The 18,662-nt window shown below is 26.3% G+C and overlaps 1 protein-coding gene across 1 annotated transcript; it reads right to left on the bottom strand.

The window, feature by feature from the left end:
- Positions 1-14,460: 14,460 nt before the first annotated feature.
- On the bottom strand, positions 14,461-16,790 carry LOC132941240 (uncharacterized). The gene is made up of 2 exons (XM_061009198.1): positions 15,142-16,790; positions 14,461-15,060 (listed from the first exon to the last, which is right to left on the bottom strand). The coding sequence occupies exons 1-2, from the start codon at positions 16,430-16,432 to the stop codon at positions 14,906-14,908; spliced, it is 1,446 nt and encodes a 481-aa protein (XP_060865181.1). The 5' UTR covers positions 16,433-16,790; the 3' UTR covers positions 14,461-14,905.
- Positions 16,791-18,662: the final 1,872 nt, after the last annotated feature.

Genomic DNA, 18,662 nt, shown 5'->3' with positions numbered 1-18,662 from the left:
GTGTCAGGGTGTAACAATATTGTATTCGAAACCTGATCAAGTATCCTCTAGATCCTAACTGGCAAGTTATATTCACCCTCCATTATAAAAATGATTATATTAATAAGGACATGACATTATAAAGGTGTTGAGATGCTTAAGTTGTTCAGCGGAACCGATGTTTTTGCTTATGAGTTGCTGATGACGTAAGCACGTTGCATTAATATCAAGTCTTAAAACTCGAACATAAGTAAAAAATTATCGTAAACATTCAAACATTAAATTATTATTTAAAATATATTGTGACTAATGATGTTCAAGCAGAGAAGAATTGGTGATATTTTTTGAACCAGAAAATATACATTTAAGTGGCTCACAAATCACTTTTTAGATTCCGAACGGAGCGACAAATGTATAGGGTTTACATTGAAGTATTTAAAAAAAAAATAATATTTGACTATGTTAAAAATATAAATATACTAACTGATTCTGGACTCTTTATTGGCCGTTTAAAATGCCAACTATATGTGATTAATATAATGCATATTAATATTATAATTTATTCTAACAGATCGCCTTCGCTTATAATCGTTATTTGTATGCAATGATTTATATTAAATTCAAACTTAACACATCCATTACAGTGATCGACTCTGGTAAACTCGTCACGTAATATACAGCATAATGAGTTGTTTGATTTTTTTTATTTTAGAAATTAAGGATTCGATTCTAGGAATTGTTTACTAACATTTAAAGTTAAAGTGGACAGAGTGATTACATTTTTAAATTTTAGCTAAGTGCATATAACGAATTTTCTGGAAATCCATTTTCAAAACTATTACAATTAGTAGGTGAGAAAGATGCTAAATCTAAACATTATTTTTGATTATTTTTTAAAATCCTTTTCTCCGTGATTCAATAAATATATCTGTAATAATAGGTAATAGGTATCAATGAATTATACTTTCTTATATTGATGCATATATTATGATATATTTTCATAATTTTTCAGTTTTAAGATTTTTTCGATTTAAAAGTAGGTACATAATATTGTTGTAGTTGTATTTATGTATATAATGTGAATATATTGTGATTTTACAAATTCATTTTTTTTCATAAAATATTAATTAGGTGGTTCACACGAAAACCGGCCCTGGAGAAAGTTGTCGATATACCGATTTTCCATCAACCATGGTTTTATGGTAGGTACCTAATGTTTTAAAGTTATAAGTTAAAAATATACGATTAAGCTTAAAAATTGTTTAAAATATTAACATTTTAGAATTTCAAGTATTTTTTAATAAAAATGAATAAGAAAACATTTTTCAAAGTTGAAAAAACTTTTAGGATCCATGTATAAGAAAATATATTGTTTGGTTTTTAATATTATTTATATTTTTTTTATTACATCATTAAAAATATATTACACGTAAATACAATACTTATTTACTTATTTCAATAAACAATGAAAATATCTCTGACATCATTATTTTAATTGCATGCAAAAATAAATAGGATTTTGTTAAAAATAGGCGTAGTTTAATTTATTGTGTAACATGAATACGATGCATCTTTTTTGAATTCCAACTACAGACGCGTTTTGTTTGTTGAACGAGCAACACGTATGTTTCACTCACGTGTGTCAAATTATGCGAAGTGTTTAATAAATATTTCTACACGAAAAATATTTTCTCTCACAACGTAGGTAAGTTGTAGTCAAGTGTTTTAACATAAATTATTTAGGTCGGCGCGCGTGTGACTACTCGGACCGTCATCCTTCACGTGAATTATATTTTATGTTATAACCGAAAATTTACAAGTGTTGCATGATCACACGACGATCCTACAAAATGGTTCAGCTAAATTGTCGGGTATGAACCATGATTCCCGCCTAAATCGGAAACACCGTATCGAATAAAAAAAAATGCAAATCAAAGAAAAAATGTGCAAGTTATAATGGGTAGTTGGAAGACGTTCCACACTAGAACTGGAAAACAAACGGTTTCTATATTGTGTATAATAAAATTGTAGTTATCGTCAAATCGATATGGACTTTTGGCATACAATTGAGGGATTGTACTTGCAAGTCCAACATCAAATTAATATTCAACGTTATCAAAATATTGCCCTTTGCCGCAGCATACCTGTTCGATGGGAATGAAGACATCTATCGACATTTGAAGATATCATCCGTCCAGGACGAAATAAAAAAGTTTTCCAACAAACATAAGACTAGAACTGCACACCAACGTATCTGCTACACAATTTCTTGACAACTCGAAAGGCATTAACTTAGAACCTCAAACGCTAAAAGCTGTATGACTTAGTTTAAGTGACTTGGCTTTAAGTGGGCTACATCATTTTTAAGGTACAACCTTCAGCATTTTCGTGTATAGTGTAAACATAGTATAAATTTGTATATTTATATTTATATATGTATATATTAATATTATTAAGTATATTATATTTTGTATTAATTACGATTTATACACATTTTGTATTTTATATACTTTAGTCGTTTATATAAAGATGCCTTAGGCCAGTTAAAAAAAATAATTAATAATAATAATACAACTGATTTTGTTAAAAACAGGTACCTAAGTAAGATATATTATTAACACTTTTCTTAAGTTTGGTTTCACGTCTGTCTGTGATCAAATCTTGCGCGCTCGATTTGAGGCACTTTTTGAAGATGAAAAATTCTGAAAATTGGTATAGACCTTGGTCTTGGATGACAATACAATAATCCGTTGTCATTTTGGGACATGGACCAAAAAAAAAAAAAAAGGATTGTCCCCACGACGTCGCCGTAATATCTCTCGCAGATATTGAACTTTCTCTCTTCCCCAAAAAAAAACCGCAACCTCTTACGAAGCAAGTATAGGCGTGTCCTATCCATTATTATAATATCTATGGTAACAACGGTAATTATTACCAAATAACATTATACCGGTATTCTGATATAGGTACCGAAAACACCGGATAACATATTTCTTAAACGTTTAATAAAAATATTTACTTTCAACTAAAAAGTAGAAAATAAAAAATAAAAAAAAAAAATTTTAAAAACACACTTTTCCATAAAAACATTTAAAAAAAAAATTTTAAAAATTGCACTAAAAAGACAAAAATAATTCTCTGTACTTAAAAATAATGAAAAATTTATTGATGAAAAATTTAAAAGTGTGTGGTGCATCATACAAAACATTAAAAGCCGAGCTAAGTCTCACATACACTTCTTTGTTCAATCCTGTTTATAAGATAGTGACTGGCAGTATATGTCAAGTATAAGAGCAAAATAATGAAAAAATTACAGATGAAAAATTTAAAAGCCAAGGAAAGCCTCACATATACTTCTTTGTTCAATCATGTTTATAAGATAGTGACTGGGAATATATGTCAAGTGTATGAGCACCACACACTTTTAAATTTTTCATCAATAAATTTTTCATTATTTTTAAGTACAGAGAATTATTTTTGTCTTTTTAGTGCAATTTTTAAAATTTTTTTTTAAATGTTTTTATGGAAAAGTGTGTTTTTAAAATTTTTTTTTTTATTTTTTATTTTAATATGGATGTATACGTATTAGGCATAAATACATTGTGTCCCGAAAATATAGGGTACACTCTATAATTGAGTTCATATATTATACTAAGAACCCTGTACATAATTTTGAATTCTGTTTGCGGGACATGAAACTAGGCTATTGGATCATAAATTTCTATAACTTACAATTTTTTAAACCTGCTATTTTGTTCAAGCGCAACAACTTAATTTTTTGTGTACCCTGTTTTCGCGGACACACGGTATATAAAAAATGACTTACAATTCATGAGTTTATTGGTTTGTAGTAACAATCAATCTTTTTATTTGATACAAATATGTGTTCACTTTTATTACGGATAATCAATTAAAATGAAATATATTACTAATAAAATATATTTTGTAATAATAGTGGTTGAAATGAATACAAAATATCAAATAGGTACATATTTTTTAATTATGCAAATCAAAAATTATGATTTTTATTTATTTTAATGTGTTCCTCGATAAATCTGTTTTATAACTTAAAATTACTTTTTGACTTATGGTTTTATACTATAAATAAATCTATTTTATATTTGGAAACACCCATTTGAGCATAAAGCTATACAGTATATGGTGTCTACAGTTTTTTTCCACAATTTTTTAAAGTAAATTATATAATTAGTTATCAAAATTGTAAAATCATACATTGTTTGGTTAAAAATGTATTAAAGTTTAATATAAAATGAATAACATTTTGCAATTGAAATACATTCAATGAATACGCGTTTTAAATATTGTTTAAGTAATTAGTAATGGAACATTTATTAGATTTTGAATGAATTTATTTTACAATGATCTATGGTTGTGTGATGTTTTTGTGTGTCTCTTTAGATGATGTAAGTAGACAAAAATGCTTCGATATTTAACTTTAAGAGTGGTTTTAAATATTAAATTATATTAAGTTGGTACTTTTTAGAGGTTAAAATTAAAAATGTCAAGTATTTTTCAAAATTAATCGTAAAAATAAAAAAATGAAAAACTGGAATATTTACGTAATGTTGTAGATATTTGAAGTTCAAATTAGTATGAAATGAGATATTTAAACAAAGAATGATTATTATTACAGTGACCCCTTATTCAATGACGAGGTATTAATACTTGACTTCTACTATAATACAGCAGAGCGGTTTCATACTTCCCCTAATGGTAATCATTATATGCTGGTAAGAAAATTATTACTTGCATTACAGTTTTATTATAGTCATAATATAAGATTTTATTCCTGTATTGATGGTGGTGATCTATATTTAATATTTTCTAATTAGCCAATGACTTGATGTTTTTTGAATAATATATGTTTGGATGCCATTTATTTTACACTGATATAAAAAGAGAAAAAACAAGTTTAAAATAATATGGGTAAGACTGAGCCAACCTGGGCTAATTTATTATATTAATATTGTTTACTTCTGGATATTTTTTTTACTACTAGAAGGAACTTTCGTAGAAATGTTCAATATATAACTTAATTTTTATTGAAATACACTTTTGAATAAATGAATACATTTTTTGGTAAAAAGTATTGATTGATGGTAAATATTTAATTTAGGTACTTTATTTTATCAAATATTTTATAAATGGTGTACATTTTAGTTTTCCAAACATTATTTCTTGTTCTTTTAGAATATGCTATGTACCAGAAGTATTCAATATAATCGTAAGCTTGTTGAACTTGTATGTAATATATTCTACAAAATATAAAAATTTTTTTTTACCTTTTTTGTTGCGGTTAATGTCAATAACATGTGTTTTACGTCATATACTCGTAAGTATAATATGGTGTAGATCTTTTTTTTTAAAAACTAATTTCAAAATAATATATGAACCCATAATATTTGATATTAACTACCCTTATACCAATACGAACATAACCATCAATATATCACCGTTATGTTTATCGGTAACCTGGATTTAAGGCACTAACTTTTTATATGATAAAAATAAACATTTATTCCAGGATTACGATTTTTGTGCATATTTTAAAATATATTTTTTCATTTATTCATATTATAAACTCATAATAAAACATGTCATTAAATATAATCATTTTTAAAGATTTTTTACTTGATTTAAAATTTTTATTTTTGAACAGGCACAGCAATTATTCCAAACATTATTTATTTGAATTTATTACATTTATATTAGATACTAAATATTTTATTTTATTTTAGGTCCTAGCCTACCTATTTGTAATAGCTATATTTTGAGGAAATATTAAGTTTAAGCTTTTACCTAGTACAAACTGTGCGAAATAACTAAATATTTGGTATATTTTTTAATATCAAGTAAAACCATTGACAGTTTAATTCCAATGTATATCATATGTTTAAAATAACATAGTAGTTGTTGTTTTGTTAGTTAATTTGTAAACGTTGACAGAATTTCAAATGAATGGATGTAAAATAGTTTTATGTAGCATATATTATATAGTATATACAATCGGAGTTAGACAATTTTCAAATTTCTAAACTAAATAACTAGATTTTCAAAAATAATAATAATATGAATATGAATATGAATACCAATTATCAATATTGTGTTAACTCGGTACTCGTAATCCGAAAAAAACAGCTTTAATCTACAACAAAATTATATATAAGATACATTTTGTACTTATATGGAATTGTTAATAAATATCTAGCTAATGGCCATAGTTGCCGGGCTTAAGTTCAATAAAAAAAATATTAATAATAAATATCTGCTGTTCAGGTAAGATATAAAACATCACCGAATATTTATCTTGATTATAGTGTTAACACTGATCATCATGTTAACATTTCTGATTTTTTCTAAGATGATGTAAAACTCATAATATTTATCAGACTTAAATTGTCATTTACTAAAAAATCAATAATATAATATTGTGATATTGTGACATTGTGTGTTGAATGCAAAAAGTTGCAATCTTTCCCCATTCACTACGTAGACTTTTCATTCGTATAACAAATAATACATGAATGTATATAATTTATTTATTTAGGGAGAAATAATAATGTATGTAAATAACATAAAGGAAAACAATCACTCAAAATATATTATATTTGTATATTTAGTTATTATCTAATATATTTGTCGTTAAAGGAATTAATGACAACAATATAAATAAGATATATTAAAAACAGAGTTTAAGTTATAAAAAATCTTAAAAAATCTAAATAAATAATAAAATTTATAAAATTAAGATAGTGAAAAAAGAAATGATGAATGAAAAAAGTTTGCATTATAAAATAAAAAGTATAAATGATTAAAATAAAATATTAAAATGTATATTATATATTTTTTAAATTTATACACAAAGTTAAACTAAAACAAAGTTTTTTGTATTATTTTTATTTATCTATAAGAATACAGAAATACCATTATAAAACTTTTTATTGATTGAAAGGTCTGAAAGAAACGTCGTCCGATTTAATGACAAATTGACAATATAACGACCCACGTGCCAAACCTAATTTAGTAAGAAAGTAGATGAAAATAAAAAAAAAATATTGAAACATATTATATTGGTTTTAGAATGGGAAAAACATTGATCCTGGTAAACTTATTATTTTGGCATGTAGGTTCGAGTACAAGTTTTACATTTATTACAAGCCACGCGATGGCACAAACATACATAAGCCTATATAATGTTATTCGTTATGTCTGTCGTTTTTCACGACGCTACCGGGACTCGGGAAATAAAACAGCTTCTGCCTCTCATCCAACGTTATAAGGGGTTTTTTTTTTGTCGATACTAGCATGGGGGATAGTGTAGCAATACACATCGAACTTACTTTTATTATTATTTTCCTATTTTACTTTATATGAATTTAAAAAGAAAAAATAACTTTGTAGCCAAAAAGGGTACCTATAAAGTGTATAGTGTGGTAACCCAAGTCACGTAACCAAAGTTTGGCATACTCACCACTAGCACACACGAAAATACACAAAACCTCTACGATTATTTAATAATTCCAAATTCACAAGCGCAGGTTATACACAAAGCGTGTTTGAATCAACTGTTGGGAGGGACGTGATGATCGAACCGTTTTTGCGTATGACAAACTACTATTTCCTAACTGCTGTTTTTTACTCAGTACGTATAACCTGGCTGATTTATTTACTATTTTTTTAAGCTTAATCACATTAATATTATAGCTACGCCATGTTATGATAAACGGTTTTTTTGGTGTTTGAAATTCAAAGTAAAACGTTCCATGAAAACATTTAACTGTCCAAAAGTTGATATAAACTTTTGAAAAGGTTTTTATGTGTTATGTTAAAGTTGGCTAAATGTTATGGAAATTTCTGCCTAAAACTAATCCTAAATAATTAACAATATAAATATATATACTTCGGTAAAATAGTATGTTTAATATTATAGGTAATAACATAAATTTAGCTTTCCAACAATTAGGTCAATAAGTCAAGAGCGGTTTATTAAAATAGCTATAGTTTATAATAATAAAATATAGTTAAGTATAGGTATGTATACCATGTATATATATTGTTTAGGTAAAGTTCCATAAAAAAATGAGCCATATTTACTTCCTTCGAATAGTTTATTAGAACTACTAATTATATAGTACCTACCTAACAACTAACCATATGATTTCCAAGAAATCTACCACGAGATAACTCATTAAGTCTATAAAAACTGAAAATGTTGGCTCATTATTCATTAAAAATGTCATGATATTCGTGATTTGGTGTGGAAGTACCTATACTCTACCTATTTCAAACGATGCAACACAATCGTAAAAAAGTTAGTCAGAGAGTAGGGCACACATCGCTTACCTAATAACTACCTTCTCACCACGAACGTATATTTCTTTCGATTTTGTACACTAAGTATTAGGTAAAAATATAATCTAAGTATATAAAATGTATTAATTATTAAACGACATTTCAAAATTGATAAATGTCAATAAAACCATTGAATTTGTCAGTTTACCAATAAGTGTTAATATACTATTATAATGCTATAATAGTATAATATTTTATAATTAGGTAATACAATTAAAGCTAAATAAAATTAATCATGGATTACGATAAGTAAATTAAACTTAAAGGCATCAAGTATTGAAGTCAGAATCACTACTTTTTAGGAAACGATTAAACATCTTATGTCTGAATTGACTGTTATGGGTTTTTATTACTGAGTACACTATAATTGGTTAAGTAGCCAGTGGGAATTAAATAACACATAATTATAATTGTGCCTGTAAAACTCTCGATTACATTTAGTTGTGTTTTAATGCTTACATATTGTTTAGAACAATAATTTTTAATTTCATTATAATAGGCTTTAATATAATTATTTTAAATGGTTGTTAATCTGAAAAACATGAACAATAATTTATAATTTCATTGTAATATAATTAATAATTATATTTTAATATCATTATTTTAAATGGTTGTAAATTTGTAATATATTGGTTCCTTCCACCTGTCCGTGTTAAGCAACATATACACAACATATATAAAACATATATTATGCTAGACCACTAACTTAAAAAGAATAGAGGCGGTCAATAATTTAAACATAACACGACAGTTGTCAATATATTTAAAGTTTTTTGGGATAACGTAAATACAGCATAACAATATATAACATATTAAAATACTTAACAATGATAATCATCAATACATTTAGTACATTTTAGTTAAATAAATTGTTATTAATCAGTAGGAAAAAATGGTAAACACCCGTAGACTTTTTTGATAGGTCGGTAACTTTTTATGGTAGGTAGCATTCTACACCAACGAAGTAGAGGTAGGTAACGTACTACACAAGTACCAAAAAGATCAAAATATAGATTTGTTAATGAGTTTAATAAATTATAGCAGAAATATTATATAGGACATTTTTGTAAACTTGGAAAGGGTCTATAAAATGAACTCACTATGTAATATACACATTATCCATAGTAGGGATATTTTTATTATCCTTGAGCGTAAACACATTTGAAATTATATCATATCCTGAAAATCTAAATGAAACCTTTTATGTTATGATTATGGTATATATGTACTTAAAGCGAATTTGTGTAAATAATCCATTAACTGTGGCGAATGAATAAATTACTTTTTTAAGGCAATTCGGTAGTGTAATTGTTTTAAACAGACGAGATCAATAAGGAAATATCCATGCAAATCGTAAAATGTGTATGGAGTTAATGTCATGAAATTAAAACTTGTTGTTTTATTTTATTTTTATTTTTTGAATAGTTGGTGTGTATGAATTTTACTATAACTCCAAGAAAATCGTTTCAGGAAAAAAGTATTTTATATGTTTATTAATAATTTTGAATTATACAATTAGTAAAAGATAATATTTTGAATTTAATTTTATAGGTGGTTTGAAAAATAATAATTAGAAAAAAGTTAGTGATATAAAAATGAAAGGTCTAAAGGTTCTTAGCTATATCATGCAGAAAATAGAAAACGAATTGTTATTGTTTTTAGGGCACTCAGTTATAAAGAAAAAATAGGTAAGCAATAAGCATAGAGTGCCATAAACGTGTTTTCTAGGTATTGTGTTTATTTTATGAATAAATTGTATATTACGTAATTTATGTCATTGTATATACATTTAATTGATCTAATAATAAAAAAAAACGAATAAAACATACAATATACATGGGTTTTATAATAATATATTTAAGTATAGAATATAAATATTAATAAAGTTTATTATTTTGTAAAAATTTAATGACGTAACAAATTTAAAATGTATTATTAAGCGTTTTATACAGGTCAAATAAAAATGAGTTAAGAATTCTTTATTAATTTTTAATAACTTTAATAAGTTATGAATTATATAATTTATTGTTTTTGTACCCTACTTTAATAATCAATGAGGTAACTAATATAATATAATCAACATGTCAAAAATCCGATTTACAAATATCAAAAATGGTGATTTGAGTCTAGATGCAACGTATACATAACATCATGAGAATAAATCGTTTTTCTCAAAAACAATTTGAAAACAAAGTGCATCCATTCAACTTTATTATAGTTTACAAGTGATAATGTTGGTGACAGAACAATTTTCTGGGTAGGTAACATAAATGTGTTATGGATACATTTTTTTTTAACAACGATGAGTTATTTGGTTTATTTGAATTTTGAGTATAGTTGTCCACAATGGTATATTATTTTGTATTATTCAAATAATTGTTATTTGAAATGTGATATCATTAAAAATATATACACTATACAGTCATTGATATTGTGATATAATATACCTATAATGGCTAATACGCATATACGATTCCATAATAATATATTTTATATGGATGAAAAATATTGTTTATATATTTTACTTTTTGGATATTCATGTTGTTAAATATTAATTTAGATCCTATGAAACATATTTTTAAAACATAATAAAATGACAGTGTAAAACATTTATGTATAAATATTTACTGACCATTGATCAACCATTTTATTAGTTAGAATAAAGCATTATTTAGTACTCCATACTTAGTATAAATATAATCGAAGTTACATTGCAATTTATAATATTATTATTTTTGAAGAAGAAATTGAATTTGTGTTTTATTATTTAATTGCACGAGCATAAATAACTATACAACCATACGGTATAGTTTTTAAAACAGTTCAATTTAATACATCAAATAGTTTCTGTTTTAGATACGTTTGTTGGTTATTTTTTTTTTAAGAATTATGATATTTTATTTTTGTCATACATTTTATGAAACTAAGAACTTTGTTTAGTCTTTTTTTATCATCTGGATTTGTTAATCTATTGCATAAAATATGTGTGAATTAAGACTTACAAACAGAATCTAATAAATATCCAGCATTTTAAAATTCATTAAAAAAATACGTAAAAAATAGTTTTTTTAATAATCATTGTTGAGTAATGAAATAACAACAACAACCTACGTTATATTGTATGTATTAGATAAGTGTAACTATTATTATTTTAAAAAGACTAACGTCATTGTAAGACAACATTTATAAACAAAATTGTATTTTTTCCATTTTTATCATTAATATTTTTAAGACTTATACTCTACAACATACATTTTTAATTTAATATTCTGCAGCAGAATATTTTTCGGAGTATTTCGATACATAAAAATCGATTTCAAATGAGAAGTTAAATTGTAATTATTGTTTAAAGTTTAGATGATTGGAGTAGTGCATGCAGGCTACTTAGTTTAAATGGATACTTGGTATGTAACAATATTTTCAAAACAATGCATTACATGTGAAAAAAGTACATCAAATAAGTATTTATAATATTTTATTCGAAAAATGAAAAAAAATATAAATGTATGTAATGTTTTCCGCATGTAAATATAAGTATATTATAATCATAGTAACAATATTATTATGATAATAGCGGTGCATGTTTTGCGAAAAAGAAAAGTTTATTACATACCATAAAGTAATGGATTTTAAATGAGGTTACAAAACTCAAAAGATACGCGTATGAAGTTAAATCCTCGTATTTCATCATTGTAAGCATATCTTGTTCCATATTGAATAAGAAACATTGAGGGTTATTTTTGAGGGGGTGGGATATTGTGCAATCAACTTTTGTTAACACTATTTACATTAAGTACCAACATATAATAGAGTTTTCATCACTCATAAATGTCGTTGACGATGATTGATGAAAAAATATTAAGTTCAGTGGGTAACATTTATGCAATAATTATTGTAACATACCATTTTATAAGTGTACCTACCTCGCATTAAAATTTATTAGACATTAAGAATATTCACTGTTAATTAAAATATAAGAATTCAAAATGCGTCTTATAAGACGTAATATTTTAATTATTAATATTGAATATAGGTACCTATATATTACATTTTAAAAATTAACGAGAAACATTAAACATTTAAGATTTAAAATTGGTTTTTGTTATCATCAGTGGCGTTAAGAGTTGTATCTAGGATTTTTTCTCGTGGGGGAAGGGGTATAAATATTTTAATAAACACACAGTCAGTATACACATAATATTCATAATATTATTATTAAAAAAAAATTAAATTACATTAAAATCAATATAGTTTTATTTAATGTGTGTGTGTATAATAATATATAGAGGTTAGGTATTTGTTTCTGTTTTTTTGAGTCCATCTAGAAAAAACTTCTACTTACACCACTGGTTATCAGATTATATTATACATATATTATATCGTTAATTATTTTGTGGTTAATTTATTGCAACCATTTTGATGTTAAAATAAAGACACTAAAGTTCATTTTATGACCTATGCTATAATTAAAATATATGGTCCTCTCATACTATACTTTATAGTCTAAATTTTAAATTATTATTGTAACTTCAATATTATGGACAAAGGTCAAAAATAAAATATAAGAAAAATAAAAAAATAGTTTTCAGTTTATACTATGTAGGACGTAGGTAGTAATCGTTCAGAATTCAAATAGATAATTATTATTTATTATCAATCAACAACGAAAAAAATAGTTATATGCAGTATAATCATAATATTACTTAATAAATAAATTACTATGAAAAATCAGTTAGGTAGTTGTTAGGAACTTTGTAACTGTATACAATATGTACAATGTATTGCACAACCATTTCATTTACCTACATGCGATCCAAAATATTTTTATTTTATTGTTTCTGATAACATTCAATTTTTAATACTGAATATTTCATAATAATATAATATATTATCACATGCAGTTGTAAAATATTTATTCTATTATGTATTGATTTACCGGTTTATACTCTAAGGTAAAAGTTTCCAAACTTTTCATCTTTCATGATGTAACTCATTTTGGAAATTTTTAAATTTTGGCAACTCACAAAATACTAATGACTTTTTTTTGCTCATTAATTTGTTTCATTGTTAATTGTTACTCTTGCAAAAACTCTTAGTTCGACTTTGTCGTGGTGACACTTTAATGTACTCTCGTAAACATCGCGGATAACAGTCAAAAATAAATCTAAATTCGGACATCAAAGAAAGGTAATATATGTATAATATAGTTACACAGGAAATACTGATACCTTAATATTATATTCATATTTATACATATACTATTTATTTATTTTTTTAATCCTATGCATATAATATATATATATTTTATAGTAATTTAATATTAAATATTTTAAAATATAAAAATATATTATAATATATATTTTAAAACTTTACGTGACCCACTTTTGGTCCCACCTCGGCTCTAAGGTATTTATACGTACCGACCGAAGAATGTGGAGTATTTAAGTGTGTACGAGTATATAATATGGCTTAAATAATGTTTATATTTTTGATAAGAATAACATTTAATCGAAATTTGCTATTGCAAAGTCTCAACGCTAAAGTTATTATGGTTTGCTTGCGTAAACCACACTTTGTGAGTATAAGGGAAGATCATCCAAGAAGTAATTAAATTGATGTCAGATAAAAAAAAGGAGGTCATTCTATACAGAGGTCGAAAAGATTAATGTTTACTGTAGGTAATGGATGAGAAGGAAATATCGTTAGAGAGTTGGATAGAAATTGATGTTTCTGTGTAAAGCCGATATTAAACCAAGGAATAGAAAAAAGATATTGTATTTAATAGACTATTTTTAAACATTTTAACCTACAAAATAATATCTTTATTATTATAATAGTTTTAAAATATTTGTGTAGATACTAACTTACATGTTGGGTCATTTTGATTAAAATCTACTAAAATTATTCGGTAGATAAAGTTCAATTGAAATTTTTGAAATCATTATTTTATATTATAGTTTAAGAAATATATTTATGATTCTGTATACTTACCTTGTTATTTTGTTTTTTAAATTACCTAATCAATATCATAAAATATAGGCTGTTATTTTTCAGATGAAATGTACCTAGACTTTTTTAATGTCCATTGTCTAGGGGTGTGGTACAATCGGCCGACAGACATTTGGTCGACAGACATTTGGCTGACACGCAATAGGCCGACATACTAAATGGCCGACAAATTTATAGGCCGACACGCATTAGGCCGACATATTAAATGGCCGATTAAGTAATTTTATGTTGAGATAGGTAAATTATGCACACACACAGATATATATATATAGGTGATACTTATTCTTAAAAATAAAATTTAGTGTATTGTTAATAATTATAAGTACATTTTATATTCCTAATATGTTTTAAAAATTAAAAAATTTGATATTTATACATAAAAATAAAAAATACTAATAAATTATTATTGAGTACATTTTATATTCCTAATATGTTTTAAAAATTAAAAAATTTGATATTTATACATAAAAAATAAAAAATACTAATAGTTTATAAAATTATAATTGATAATTATGTTATATAGTTAAATGTTAATAAATAAAAATTAATAGTGCAAATTGTATGCAATACCTCTTATTGTCTCGAGGGTTGTTCTGTTTTCTTTATCATTTAGAATAGTTTGAATTTGGTTTTGACGTTTTACGTACTTTGAACTTTGTTTTGGCCTTGCTTGTCCGGATAAAATAATTTGAATTTGCCCTGGAATCAAAATGTATGTATAAATAAATTATATTTTATTGTAATATTAGTAGAATATTTTTATTCGTGAACTTATCTTACCCACAACGTGTTGTTGCTCTTTTCTCATTTCCTCAATTATACGATACACCCCAACGTGATCAGCTCCTACTAATACTTTCCATCTTTTGTGCCATGCTTCGACTTTGTTTTGTGTCCTTGGAATATTGTTTTCATGATTGAAATGTATTGACCAAAATGATGGTGGAAACAATGGCTCATATCGAGATACTATTCCATTTCTAAATTTCCTTCGTACTTTTCCATGCACGTAATTTTCTTCAAAGTAATTTTGAATGTCATAGGGTAATGAATCTTTCAATTGATCAAAAGCATTAGGTATATCTGATGGGTGTAAAAATGCAAGTGACCACATACATCGAAGTTGTAAACTAAATTCTTCATTTTCTCCATATTTAGTAGCCAATCCACTAGACTGGATTTTTCGCCAAATATTTTGGCCTAAATGAAAAAAACACCCTTTTTGTTGGCATTCTGGAAATACTTTATTAGCTGCATTAATTGCAGCTTTTTCGAAATCTGTTATAATACATTTTGGTGAAACATCGAAACCGAAATCATCACAAATTGATATTAGGTCTTCGAATAAACGTTCGTAACAACATTGTTGTTTACTGGTCATTAAAACATATACTAATGGCAAAATTCTAGAATTATTTCCACCAACAGGTGCATGTATGGTGTACATTTGTAAAAATATACTTGGCACAGTTTTAAATGTACCATCCATAACCCAATAATTGGCATTGACAAGTTTTGATATTTCATCTTTAGTAGAAAAAATATATATTTTGTGACTCTCAATAGTACTTTCTTTTAGTAAAAATGTTTGACCATTAAAAGACTTACATAAGTTAAGAGGAATATCTATTTGTGAAAGACTTGTTGGTTCTGGTGGATTCTGATGTTTTCTACACCGTGAAATAATTTTTCGCGTTGCTTCAACTGATGGCATGTATGGCTGAGAATTGACGGGGATGCGACTCGTTGCTTCCTGTATTATTTGCGAAGGTTTATCTCTCGAAGACAGAGCTTTTGAAACAATATATTTTATGTTTTTCTTTACCAACAATCGGCATGGGTCAGGCCCATGGTTGTGATTTAAAAAAGAATTATCTTTAACAATATGATTACCATCAACAAGAATTGTTACTGCTCTTGCATTACAATATTCATTATTACTATTATGCCGTTTAGTATGTTTCCTCTTTTCACATTCCCAATAATATTTATTGTTACGGTTTTTGTTTTTAATCATGATAAAATTGTCAATTAATAATTTTGTACCAAAAATTTCAATTTTATATTCCATAATTATTTAATGCAAATACATAAATTAAATTAAACAACGACACAAAAATGAATGCAAAGACGCGGCGTGGTTACGAATCAACTGAAACAGTATTTATGAACATGCAATAGCAATACCCACTGTAGATTACAGGCTATAGGTATTAGGTATCGTTAAATTTCGATAAGTTATCGATAACATTATTACAACAAAAGACAACACTACGTTATCGAATTGAAAATGTATAGCTTATACTTAATTTATTTTAGTGTCGGCTTTTCGTAGTGTCGGCCTTTTGACCTTGTCGGCTAAAATAGTTTCGGCTATCTGACTGTCGGCCTATATAGCCGTCGGCCGTTTGGATTCGGCCGGATGTCCGTATTCCATTGTCTAGACAATGCATCGCTTACATTTGTAATAGAATGACCTGTCTAATATTTTAGTAAATATTTAAAAACAAATTAAGTATACGATTAAGTCTAATTAGTTTTACAATATCAAGTATATCATATGCACTACCGGCTGCCAGGGGCGCATCAAGGGTGGGAGGGCAAAAGAAGCAGTTGCTCCAGGTGACAGGGGTGGTAAAAAAAAAGTCGATAATGTCGTTTGTAGTATTAATAAATATTAATTATTATAGTTTACGAATTTACAATGTCAATTGTCGGAATAACTAAAATCGTAATGGAATCTAATGTTAGAACTATTATGTACTTACTGGGAGAGTACGCTGTTTATGGACCTTGTTTTCGTAATACCTATTACCTACATACTAATCGTACTATTTTTAATATTATCATTTATCACTATTCACTACATTTATTTACATGTTATAGCCTCCGGGGCACCGAGCTGCCCGCATACGATATTGACATGTGTCATGTACCATTGTACCTACTACTGCAGTTAGTACTGTGACTCTGTTGCTTGTTGTTCGATTATAATATTCAATAATGCTTAAACTTTTATTGTCAATTTAAATTTTGGATTCTTAGGTAGTTTAACTAATTTAGATTCTTTGAAGCTACGTAAGAAGGCATTGCATACTGTAAATATATACAATCAAGATATAAACACATCTATTGAAGAAATAGTCCAATTAAAAAAAATTGCCATTTCTTTTTCGAAAGAAGATTTAACAATAAATGGTTTATTGTTAAATTGTTTATTCACAAAATTATTCAATTCCCCTTTGGCATTAACTTTTCCTAACGTTTTAATTGTCTTAAGGATGTATGCATGTATGCCATGCTCCAACGCAGGTATCTCTGTTCTCAGAAGAATTAAAAATTACCTTCGATCCACACTTTCACGAAACAAAACTTCTTCCTTGACGCTATTATGCATTAAAAATGATATTCTCAGAAATATAGACTGGTCTGATACAATTTAAAAATGTTTATCAGTAAAAATACGCAAGAAAAAATTTAATAAAGCTAAATAATAATAATAATAATTAAAAGACATGATGTATTTATTTGTGTGTTTTAATTTCCTATCCATTATTGTATTCGTACTATTTATTTATATAAGAAGTTACAAAAGTTTTAAACTTGGTCAATTTGTAGGATAATGTTATCGTTATATTATATTTAAAATTTTTCAGTGTTGGGAAAGTTCCTTTTAAAAAGGAACTCGTTCCCGTTCCTCGTTCCTACTGTAAGAAAGGAACTCGTTCCCGTTCCTCTTTCCTGTCCCGAAAAAAGAACGCGTTCCCGTTCCTTTTTAAAAAGGAACGCGTTCCCGTTCCTTCATGTTCCTTTTTTTGCAATTTGAGTGGTGGTCAATGGTGTATTTTGCGAACAATTTTTAAGTCAGAAATAATCGAACCGAGAGAGTTAACCGATTATTTCTGACTTAAACATTTTTCGCAAAAAACACCATTGACCACCACTGAAATCGGTTAACTCACTCCTTTCTAGGAGCACCGATTTTTAACAAAAATGATTTGTCTTAGATTTTTTTTGTTATAATTCAAAAGTTGTATAGCGTAGACTTGAAACTTTATATATATACATTCATATTGCATAATTGCATAATATTATACATGTATATTACTATAGTAGTATAGTATACAGTGTATAGTGTGTACTATACACGATACACCACACATAGAGATATGCTATAGGTTATAGGCTTATAGCCCATAGGAGTATAGGACATAGTATGATACAACAATCTGTTTTTTTTTTTAATTCAATTTATTTGAAAAAATATTTTTATACTGACATTTTGTTTTGTTTGAGAAGAA

Source organism: Metopolophium dirhodum, chromosome 3 (assembly GCF_019925205.1).
Source record: "Metopolophium dirhodum isolate CAU chromosome 3, ASM1992520v1, whole genome shotgun sequence".
Classification (NCBI taxonomy): Eukaryota; Metazoa; Arthropoda; class Insecta; order Hemiptera; family Aphididae; genus Metopolophium; species Metopolophium dirhodum.
Note: the sequence above shows the minus strand (reverse complement) of the source record. Positions and strands in the feature narration are given on the sequence as shown.

Excerpts from the sequence above, each read along its gene's own strand:
- LOC132941240 (XM_061009198.1), bottom strand. The coding sequence starts at position 16,432 with ATGGAATATAAAATTGAAATTTTTGGTACAAAATTATTAATTGACAAT. Across the intron at positions 15,061-15,141 it reads AGAGCAACAACACGTTGTGG|GGCAAATTCAAATTATTTTA; the intron begins GTAAGATAAGTT and ends TTTTGATTCCAG.